At 56.8% G+C, this 11486-nt stretch overlaps 1 protein-coding gene across 1 annotated transcript; it reads right to left on the bottom strand.

Moving 5' to 3' along the window:
• Positions 1-228: 228 nt before the first annotated feature.
• Positions 229-1188, bottom strand: LOC148591215 (olfactory receptor 14A16-like). Its single transcript, XM_088538014.1, has one exon. The coding sequence runs from the start codon at positions 1186-1188 to the stop codon at positions 229-231; it is 960 nt and encodes a 319-aa protein (XP_088394140.1).
• Positions 1189-11486: the final 10298 nt, after the last annotated feature.

The following is an 11486-nucleotide window of genomic DNA, read 5'->3' as shown; positions in this document are numbered from 1 at the left end:
AAATCCAGCCTTCAGGCAGTGCACTGGACAGAACCTTTTCTATTATATAGGAGTCACTGAGGGAGCCTGTCCTGATACAGCATTCGACACAATTTAATGCACTAGGTGAGCAGTCTCAGACTAAATATCACGAATCCAAGAACTTGTGTAGCAACATGATAACAATTATTACTACTAATGAAAGACACAATAAAAATAACACGACGAAACAGTGGGATAGAGAAAGAGTCATTTGTGGAGAGATGTGGCAATTTTACCATTGCTGAAAAATGTCCATGAAATCACTTTCCTTAAGGCATCCTTGAGCTCCTTGTTCCTCATGCTGTAGATGAGGGGGTTCAGGGCTGGAGGCACCACCGAGTACAGAACAGCCACCACCAGATCCAGAGATGGCGAGGAAATGGAGGTGGGCTTCAGGTAGGCAAAAAATGCAGTGCTAACAAACAAGGAGACCACGGCCAGGTGCGGGAGGCACATGGAAAAGGCTTTGTGCCGGCCCTGCTCTGACGGGATCCTCAGCACAGCTCTGAAGATCTGCACGTAGGACACCACAATGAAAGTGAAACACCCGAAGCCTAAACAAACACTAACCACCAGAAGCCCAGCCTCTCTGAGGTAGGAGTGTGAGCAGGAGAGCTTGAGGATCTGGGGGATCTCACAGAAGAACTGCTCCACCACATTGCTTTTGCAGCAGGGTAGGGAAAATGTGTTCCCAGTTTGCAGGAGAGCATTGAGAAAGCCACTGGTCCAGGCAGCTGCTGTCATTCTGACACAAGCTCTGCTGTCCAGGAGGGTCCCGTAGTGCAGGGGTCTGCAGATGGCAACGTAGCGGTCGTAGGCCATGACTGTGAGGAGACAATACTCCGCTGACATGAAAATAGTAAAACTTAAGACCTGGCCAACACATCCCCAGTAGGAAATGGCTACGGTGTCCATCAGGGAATTGTGCATGGATTTGGGGAGAGTGGTGGAGATGGATCCAAGGTCGAGGAGGGAGAGGTTGAGGAGGAAGAAGTACATGGGGGTGTGGAGATGGTGGTCGCAGGCTACGGCTGTGATGATGAGGCCGTTGGCCAGGAGGGCAGCCAGGTAGATGGCCAGGAAGAGCGAGAAGTGCAAGAGCTGCAGCTCCCGCCTGTCTGCGAATGGCAGGAGGAGGAACTCGTTGAGGGAGCTGCTGTTGGACATTTGTTCCTTTGCAGCATAGGGGCAATATCTGAGGAAGAAAAGACATGGACAATCAGGAGGACACTCTTAAAAGGAAAATAAACAAATTAATGAAGTTTTTTTATCTATCTATTTGTCTCATTCCCAGATCTCTGAAGCTCATGCCTCTTCTAGCTAGAGGATGATATTACTCTAAAAAGAGAGCAGCCCCTGCTGAGAGCAGAGTCTGGTTTCAGAGTGCCCATCTCTGACCTTCTCACCCTTTCTACATGCCCCTGAGGGAGGTCTCCACACTCCCCTTCTAGCAAACAACACACAAGAGCCTTTTCTGCTGCCCATTTACAGCCTCCCACCATCACTTCCATGCTATCAGGATTTCCATAGGTTCCCCATGGGTCGCTGGGATACCACAGATATGCCATGAGACAGCAGAGGCTTTCTGGAGGGCAGGTGGCAGCCTGCAGGACACCACAGGGTAACAGCCAAACGATTGTCAGGATTTAAGATGGACTTTCCTTAAGGGACAGTCAACTCATTTCCCTGTACTGCATTTCCTGGAGCTCCACAGGACAGAATGGGGCTGTGGAGACCTCACTCCTTTGGAAATCCTTCTTTTCCACTACTTGTAGCTTTGGTGCCTTAACTGCAGCTGAATACTCCCAACCACAGAAAGCAGAGAGCAAGAACAGGAGCAGCATGGACAGGAGAAGAATTAAGGAACAACACCATGACCCTGCTGCCAAGGGAGGCAAGGAGAGGCACAGAGAGGCATTCTGGAAAACCTTCACTTTACCCACAGGGTATGGCACCTTGCAGAGGGGGACATTGCAGCACTGCCCCTCTCAGCCCTTTGGTGGGGAGGCACCAAAGAGATGCCCCTCTCCTCTGCCACAGCTCTGGCTGCAGAGTTCAGCCAGAGTCCCATGCCCTGCAGTTCCTTCTCCTTCCCTGCCCATCTCTGCTGCCTGGAGCTGTCCCTGCTGGCAGCTCTTTCTCTGTCCCAGTGTCTTGTCCCTGTCACTGCTCAAAGATCCCATGTCACCCTCTGGGTGCTCAGTTCTGCCCTACAGAAACCTCTGGCAATGTCCAGGGCCAGCTCTGTGGTTGCAGGTTGGAATGGAGCAGGTCACACAAAGTCCTGGGATGCTGCAAAGAAGATGCTGATGCTGCCTTTAGGCTAAAGTGGCGATGAAGCAGCTCACTGATGTTTATCACAGACCTATTGATCTCTCAGAGTGAAGGTTTACAACTCCCAGCTCATTGCCAAAACAGAAAACTTGTTCCTTCATTCTCCCTGTCCAAATGAGGAAAGTGAAAGTGCAGAGACCTGAAGGAAAGCTCCTTCTCCTTCAAGCAGCTCTTCTCTTGCTTTTCCTCTTGAAAGGACCCCTCAGACATGTCCTGCGCATGTGCTGGAGCTGTGAGCAGAACCTGAGCCCTGCAGCACCTCTCAAAGGCAGAAAGAACCTGCCCTGCCAGGGATCTCTTCCCACCCAAAGCTTCTCCCCACAGCACCACAGGGAGCTCCCTGGAGAGGCTGTGTGCTGACCCTCACAGGTGGCAGAGTCACTGCCCTGGGCAAACAGCACCATGAGGTACAGGGACACTGCTCTGAATCACAGCCCCAGGCAGACCTTGGTGCACTCCCTGCCTTCACAGCCCTACAGCCCTGTGTTCAAGTGGCATACCCAAGAGGAGCATACCCTGATCCTCTGACCATGTGTCAGGGAATCCCTGCTCTGAAGCATCTCCTCCTCCTGCTATGTCCTGCTTATTCCAGGAGAGAGACCATTAAAAATCCTCTGAGCAATGGTTTGGCTGGGATGCAGACACCCCCTTTAGGAACCTCAGCAGCATTGCCCTGCAGACAGAGACTCACTGTTTCAAGGGCTGTGAAGATTTCCCCCACAATGAGCTCTGCTCCCACTTCACGCTGCTGTTCACCTCTCGCTGCCTTCTCTCCTCTGCTGTCCGAAGCAGCAGGCAGTGCCCGCAGCCCTGCTGCTCTTGGCACAGGAGCTGCTCCTGCACTCGGCTGTCTCTGGGCAGTGCTGCCAGGCTGCCACGAGCTGCCTCCGTCCCAGGAGCCTGGCCCCGCTCAGGAGCAGAGGAACAGCTGAACTCACCAATTTCTCTGTCCCTCGTGCCCCCTCCTCCTGGGAAAAGTGCACTGTAGTCAACTAAAATAATCACCTGTTGTCCTTTGCTAACAAGTGGAGAGAGAGAGATTCTAATATTGCAATTTATTTCATCAGAGAATGAAGATCTATCAAAATTGGAAATGTCTCACTTTGCAAGGCTCATTTCACATCCCTTAACTAGACAGGAGACTGAGGAGTGAACAAGTGGGGAGGTCATTGACACAGGGTTTAGGTGCTGATTCAGAAATATCAATATCTGGGCTGTACCTGCTTAGATGTAAGTCAGAAGTCGTATTCAGATCCCTCCTGTAAACTCCACAAATACAGAAATGGTGGGATTGCCCTTGCCAAAACTGAAGTGAGCAGAGCACAGAGATCTGCCCACGAGGTCCTTGTCAAAGCTCCACCACAATCACTGGAGATGCACGGTGAGGGTCAGCAGTTCCCACAGAAACACCTGGTGACAGCAGAAGAGACTGAGGAGGTGCAAGGCATGTGCCTGTGTCTGCTTGCTCTGACGGAGCTACTGGGAGACCTGCATCATCCTAGAGCACGAGTTGGGGAATTGGCCGTCTTGGCCATCTGAAATGACCCCAGATGCCAACTACGACAGCAGCAACACTCCCCATGAAGCTGAGGTATGGGAAGATTGCAGGATTAACCAACAGCTCTTGTAATTCAATGCAGAGTCTTGATTTGACGTCACAGAAAAGCGCTGGCGGGGCCTTGTCTGATGCCTGGGGTGTCCAGCACAACCACACGTCTCTAGCAGATACAGCAGAGCACCCACATGAAAACCATGTCCCCTTGGAGTGATTGCTGGGCAAGTGCCCCAGGGCATCCTGCGTTTCTGTCCTGTACCCAAACACAGACATTCCAGCACTGGCTGTAGGGAAAGCCTATCCTGTCTACATCCAGGGTGCTGCATAAATGGGAGGCACCCTGGACCTGCCATGTCTCTGCTCCAGTCCCTGCACTCTCAAACCCTTCTAGCTCTCCTCCCCTGAACTCCTCTTCATCCCATCACATGAGATGAACAGGCAATGGGCTAATAAGGACCTCCGGGTGGCTGCATCAAAGGCTGTCAAGGCCCATGAACATCTTCAGTGGCTCCTTGTTCTTCCTGAACCAGCGTCAGCTACAGGAGAGAGTGCCCGTTGGGCTGCTTTGCGGGAGAGGAAATGCCCATGGCCAGGAATACGTGTCCCCTTGCTGGAGAAGCTCCAGTCTGGCTATCTTCGCCCAGGTCCTTCCCTACCATCCTCATGCTCTCCATGCAGGTCCCATCCCTGCTGGCCGCCTCTCCCTCCAGCCCCACCACTCACCTCCCTCATGTGCTCCTGTGCTCCAGTGATCCCTTCAATGGATGAGGAGTAGCCAGCCGTTCACCTGCTGCTCCTTCTCCATCTCCAGGACTCGCTCTGGGGACAGCCCTGCACGGCCAGCGCGTTTCCGGCCTGTCCTCTGCACAGACAGACACGTCCTCACAGTCCATGTCACAACCCCATCCTCTGAACAGCTGCTCACACTGAGGGGACCTCACAGCCCTTGACTGGGGCTGGTCCTGCTGATGGCCAATCCCGCACGGGGCAGCAGTGACCTCACAGTGTGCCCTGGAACCTTCAGCTGGCTCTGGCCTATCAGCTGCAGGGACAGAGGAGATGTCACAAGAAACCTCAGCAACCCAGAGCCTCAGGTCTACAGAGAAGGATGTGACTTCACGGTCACCATCAGAGCCATGTGCCTGCTGCTGGCCTATCAGGTCCTGCGGCAGGAAGGCCAACACAACCAACATCCAAACCATGAGCCTTTTTTCTGGCTTGTCACCACTAGACACTGAGCTGACGTCACAACAGCCTATGGGAGCTAAGAGCCCCCTTTGGCCTATCATCATCTCTGGAGCAATAAGTGTCATCAGAGTGAGAAGTTTTGGGGCTATCAGCTACTCAGGCAGAAATGACCTCAGAGTATGAATGGCAGGCATGACCCTGCTGCTGGCATGTCATGTTCTCACACAGAAAGGACCCTGCCATTGGTCCCAGGAACATTGGCAAGGTTGTTCTCCAGTGTTGTGGTTTGATGGTGAGGACATATGTTGTAAAGAGATGAATCCCCCTGCGTTCCAGGTGACCCTCAGAGGTTAGAGGAACTGAGGGCAGCTGGACTCATCTCTTAATAGGGTTACCAAATACTATGGTAACTATAGGCCCAACTCTGGCAGTGCAGGATTCACAAACAGTCTGTCAACTGTAGGTCCCATTGCCTTCAAAACCAGTAGTCAAGTTCAGAAATAGCAGTTTATTCAAATGCAACATTTAGAAAACAGGTTTCGGATGTCAGGACAGGAAATTCTCGACTATAGTGTGGGGTTCTTAGCTAGTGTCTAGTGTACAAACGTGCAATCATCAAAAACTCCAGAAGATGGGAGAGGGCTCTCAACCTTGAGGAGTCTCCTTAGGCAGTGTCCTCTGCAAAGGGGAGAAAAGGAGTTGAGCCTGTTGATGGATCCAGAAGTTATGATGGAGTCTTCCCTCTCCCTTCTTCTTTCTTCCTTCTTTCTTCCTTCTTGCCTTCTTCCTTCTTTCTCCTTCCCTAGTACCTCCTTCTTACCTTTTATATATTTTCTTTTACGTATAGTTGGAGCTTGAGTGACTCTAGTCATACTTACTTTTGTTATTGATTTGTTTGAAAAAGTCTCCTGAGTTAATTGAAAATCTAGAAAGCATGCTCAGTGAGGAGTGGTCGTTCCTTGGAAGTGGATAATTTCTGAGATGTTGTTGTGTATTGGTATTATGATGAGATTAGGAGGAGGAGAAGTTTGAGCAAAGTCTATCGGAAGGGACTGATCTGACACCATTGTTGGCCCAGCACCAGACATCACACTATGTGGCTTATCAGTTGCATGGTACGACCAGGTTGCCACCTCTGTAGGGAGTACAACACAGTTTGGCCGCGGTGTCTTCACTCCGCTCTGCCCTCCATTCACTCGTCGTCTGCACGGCACCATCACATTATCCCCTTCACAGGGACGTCAACAAAGTTTGGCCACAGTGTCTCCTTTCTGCTCCGCTCTTCATGTACTCATATCGGCACGTGCTAGGAGGGCAGATTGTGTTGCCAAGGGAATTGTGGAGAAGTAGATTCCACACGTACCAACCATCCTGGAAGCAGTAACTGTACCTCACTTCAAGGAAGCCTCTGTAATGCCATAACTTCTGTCAGGCCCTAATTTTTCTCTAACTTCCTCTTTCTCGAGGAATTCTCTCACAGGAGCTCCCAGGGAGGAATCCAGTTGCTGCATCCCAAAACTTAAAAAAGGGGGATTCCCACCTCCTGTCAGTTTGTGGAGTTCTTGGGAACCAGTGGAATCCTGCTCCATTCTTGGTGCTTCTCAGTGCTCACTAGATGTCTTAAGTCCTCTAACCAGTCCCTGAAGCATGAGTAAATAAATTCCCTTTTTCTCACTCTGCAGGTGTCTTGTCCTATTATGAGATGGGAGCAGCTCTCCCCGGGATGGTAGCAGCTCCTCTTAAAGGAGCACCAAGACACAGGGCACTGCCTGCGGGCACCAGGCTGAGATGAGCTGCCCATAAGTGAAAGACAATTGGGATTGGGAGGACAGCTGAGAGCTCTCTGAAGGGATAAATCTTCCCAGCCCTTGGCACGGTAAGTGTCTGGGTGCAGGGCAACAGTGCTGTGGTTCCTGGAGGGATCTTCTGAACCTGGCGCCTTCAGGCTAATAGGATGTGTCAGGGTGTCTCTCCCAGCTTTTCCTGTTTGGAGCTGGTGGTGCTTCAGCAGGGATTCCCAGGCACACATTTAGAGGGACAGGGCATGACAACTCCCCTCTCCTAGGGAAAGAGCTGCAGTGTGAAGCTGGAGAGGGCACCCAGGTGTGAGTGGGCAGCAATTCAGAGCAGTGTCCCTGTGCCCCAGGGTGCTGTGTGGCCAGGGCAGTGATTCTGCCACCTGTGAGGGTTGGCACTCAGCGTGCCTGAGGAAATGCCCATGGTGCTGCAGGGAGAAGCTCTGGGTGGCAGGAGAGACCCCCATCAGGGCAGGGTTATTTCCTCATCATCAGGGTGTTCCACAGGTTAGGGCTGCTCTCAGCTTCAGCTCATCCCCAGGATATTTGCTAGGGGTCTCTTTAAGAGGATAGGCCTGACAGGGTTAACTTAAGGAGTTTTCTTGAACCCCTGCTTTCAGTTTCTTATTTATTTATTTATTGGGGGTGTGTGTGTGTGGTTTTCTCTGTGCTGTCCTGCACACTGCCAATACATTTTCAATAGCACTCTGCAAGAGCAAAGCCCTGGGCCAGTTCTTCTGTGAAATCCCCCCAGATCCTCAAGCTCTTTGGTTCAGTTTCCTACCTTAGGGAAACTGGGATCCTGGTGATTACTCTTGCTGTAGACTTTGTGTGATCTGCTTTCATTGTCCTGTCCTAAGTGCAGATCTTCACAGCCGAGCTGAGGAGCCCCTCCAAGCAGGGCCAACATAAACCCTTTTCCATGTGTATCCTGCACCTGGCCGTGTCTCCCTGTTTGTCAGCATTGCAGGGTTTGCCCACCTGCAGCCCTCCTCCAGCTCCTCCCCAGCTCTGCATCTGGTGCTGGGAGTGAGATGTCCCCAGCCCCTCTCAGAGGCTTCTGCAGTGGGACATTTCCAGCCCACAGACGATCGTCCCCTGCTGGCACCAGCCGCAGCGCTGGGCTCCAATGTTACCGATGTTATCGAATATTCATTAATCCGCAGCCAATCAGGTGGTGGCAGGGCCCAGGGGCGGGGCAGGTACTGAGCACCGCTGGCAGGTGGGCGGGGCAGCGACAGAAGCAGCCAATGAGCGCGCGGCGGGAGGCTGGGGGCGTGGCGGCGCGTGCCGTGGGCGGGGCCAGCGCGAGGCGGCCGTTGGGCAGCGGCGGCTGCAGGCGGCGGCGGCCCCGGGGCCGCAGCGAGGCGCGCGGCGGGCGGCGCCGGCTGCGGGCGGCGCGAGTCCCGCACGACCGATCCCTGCGCGATCCCCGTGCGGCCAGAGGCGCTCGGGTCCGCGGGAGGCGGTGGCTGGAGGCGGCCCGAGGCGCGAGGGGCCGGCCGGGGCCCCGCGGCCTCGCAGCCGGAGGCTGGGGCCGTTGCTGGCTGTTGTGGACAGCGGCCGTTGGACTGTGCGGGAGCGCGCGGCAGGCAGCGGGGCCCGGGAGCTGCGCGTGGCCGCCATGGGGAAGCGGAGCTCGGCCGGCTGCGTGCCGAGGTGAGCGGCGGCGGGAGCCGCCCCGTGGGTGCCGGCCCCGCTGGGCCCCCCTGGGTGCTGCCGTCCCCCGTGGCACCCCCAGAGCCGCCCCCTTGGGGCCGGGTGCCCCCCTGCGTTGGGTGACAGACACCCCGGGTGCCCCTTCCCCCCAGTGCCTCCTGTGACACGTGTGTGCTCGTCAGCACACTCGCATCCTGCGTGTGCAGGACACGTGTTCTCATGCATATGGTCACGTCACCCATGTGTGAGACACGTGGGTGCCTGTGGTCACCGTCACGTCACCCGTGTGTGAGACACGCTGGTGCTCGTGCACATGCCCATGACACCTGCTTGCAGCACACACGTGTGCTCGTGCGCACCCTGCCCGGGGTCCCCATGTCTCCTGCTGGGATTATGGGAATGGGCCCAGGCTTCGGGGCCCCCGCTCTGTCCGTTGACTGCCCCCCCATCCTCCCCAGGTTCTTCAGAGCCTTCCTGAAGAGGCTGCGGATTGTGCGCAAAGTGGCCAAGAACCCCGACGCCACCAGTGCTGAGCCCCAGGTGAGACCCAAGGGGGTCCCGTGGGTGGGAGAGCCGGGACCGAAGGGTTCCTTCCCCCGGGGGGGACACCAGGGAATCTGGGGGGCTCAAAGAGGTCTGTGGGGAAGGTGCCGAAGGGGCCCCTGGCACTTGAGGTCTGGGGGGTCCCATCGCTGTTGCAGGGCAGAGCTGGTGGGAGGGGGTACCAATGGGATGGATCATCGGGGCTTTTGGTGAGGGTCCCAGAGCACTGCGGGGTCCAAAGGGCACAAGGGTCCTGTCCCGGGGTGCAGGCAGGGGTTGGGAAATGGTTCCAGGGGCTTCCCAAGATGCCCTATGGTGCAAGAGGGGGATTCTGAGGGGCCTGGAGGGGCCCAGGGGTGCCCCAGGCTGCAGGCAGGAGGGTCCCAAGGGGATTCCAAGGGTGCAACGTGGGGGTAAGAAGGATTCGCAGGGGTGTCCCGTAGATGCCCCAGGGTACCACATGGGGGTTTAAATGGGTCTGGGGGGATTCCAGGGTGCAACAGGGGTGTCCTCAGCAGACTGGGGCGGGGGTGGGGGTTCAGTGGTGCCCTGTGGTACAACAGGGGGAGTCCCAAAGGGACTATGGGTCCTCCAAGGTGCACACAGGGGGTCCCAGCAGGTCTTGAGGGGCACAGTGGTACCCTAGAGCATGGGCAGGATGGACCCAAGGGGTCTGGGAGCCGCAAGGATGCCCCAGGGTGAAACAGGGGAGCCCCAAAGGGTCTGGTGGGGCCCATGGGTGCCTCAGGGTGTAGGCTGGGGTGTTCCAAGGGACCAGCGGTGTCCCGTGGGTCCCCCAGTTTACAACAGAGGGATTCCAAGGTGTCTGGGGATCCCATGAGTGTCCCAGGGTCCAACATGGGGTTCCAAAGGGTCTGGCGTCCCCATGGTGCAACACGGGGATCCCAATGGGTAATGATGGCCCAGGATGCAGGCAGGGGGGTCCCAAGGGGTTGAAGGGTCCCATGGGTGTCTCAGGGTACAACAGGAGGGGGGTCCCAGTGGATTGGGGGTGAGGAATGATGCCCAGTGTGCAGGTGGGGGGATCTCAGTGTGTCTGGGAGGTTCCATGGGTGCCCCAGGGTGCAGCAGGGGAGTCCCAAAGGGTCTGGGTGAGCAAGGGAGTCCCAGGGTACCTGGTGGGGGGTCCCAGTGGGTCTGGAGCGCAATGAGGGTGTCTCAGGATGCAGGCCTGGGGGTCACAAGGGGTCTGCACAGGGACGAGGGGGGCGAAGGTGCCTTGTGCTGCACAGGGGGTCCCAAAGGATCTGGTGGAGTCCCCTGCGTGCCCCAGGGTGCAGGCAGCGGGTTGCAAGGGACCCGGGATCCCCAGAGTGTCCTGTGGTGCCACAGGGGGTCTGAAGGGGTCTGGGGGTCCCATGGAGCCCCAGGGGCAGGTGGGAGTACCAAGAAGTCTGGGCCAGACCAAGGGTTCCCCAAGGTGCAACAGGGGGATCCCAGTGGGTCTGTGGGGTTCCCAGGCTGCTCCAGGGTGCAGGCGGGTCCCAAGGCGTCTGGGGCTCCAGTGGTTGCCCTGGGGTGCAGACGTGGGTCTGGAGGGGATCCCATAAGTGCCCTGTGGTGCAGCTGGGGGTTCCAGTGGGTCTGGAGAGCTGCCAGGGGCTCCTGGGGCAGGAGGGAAACTCCATGGAGTGGCTGGGGCTCCAGGGGGAAGGGGGCCCTGCCCCCCTGCACTGCTGGGTGCCTCCTGGTGACACCGAACCCGGCACAGGGCTCCCCGCGGGTGCTGCGCTCCAAGGAGCTGGAGGGGGCCGTGGGGCCCAGCGCCCCCCCCGTGCCGGAGCTGCAGCTGCAGACGGGGCCCGCGGCCCCGCGAGCCCCCGCACAGGTGCCCCCGCGCACGGCGCCCCTCGCCCTGCGGCCCCCGGCACCCAGTGCCCCTGGGGCGCTGCCACCGGGACCTGCCACCCTGGGGGTCCCAGCACGAGGAGCCCTCGCTGTGGGGCCACCTGCACCAGGAGCCCTCCCTGCTGGGTCCCAACCAGCAGGAGCTGTCACCTTCGGGCCCTCAACACCAGGACCCCTCACACAGGGACACTTCCCATCAGGGCACCTTGACCTTGGGCTCCCAACCCCAGGCCCCTTCATCCCTAAAACTTCAGCCCAAGTTTCCATCGTTATAGGACCCCCACCCACAAGACCCCCCACCCAAGGCCAATGGCCCAGGAACAGTTCACTCATGGGAAGAAGTCTGCAGGATCCCCAACCCGCCTGCTCTGACCATCAGGCTGCTTCAGTCCCAGGGCTAGGCCAAGAGGACCCTTCATCCATGGGACCGGCCCCCAGGACCACTTCATCCACGGACCCCCATTCCCAGGACTTCATCGACCCCCACCTATGGAACCCATCATCCATGGGCCCTGGTACAC

This window comes from Tinamus guttatus, unplaced genomic scaffold (assembly GCF_059628265.1).
Source record: "Tinamus guttatus ecotype Peru unplaced genomic scaffold, ASM5962826v1 Tinamus_guttatus_pri_ptg000919l, whole genome shotgun sequence".
NCBI lineage: Eukaryota > Metazoa > Chordata > Aves > Tinamiformes > Tinamidae > Tinamus > Tinamus guttatus.
Note: the sequence above shows the minus strand (reverse complement) of the source record. Positions and strands in the feature narration are given on the sequence as shown.

What these genes read in the sequence shown, in the direction of transcription:
- LOC148591215 (XM_088538014.1), bottom strand. Translation starts at nt 1,188, where the DNA reads ATGTCCAACAGCAGCTCCCTCAACGAGTTCCTCCTCCTGCCATTCGCA.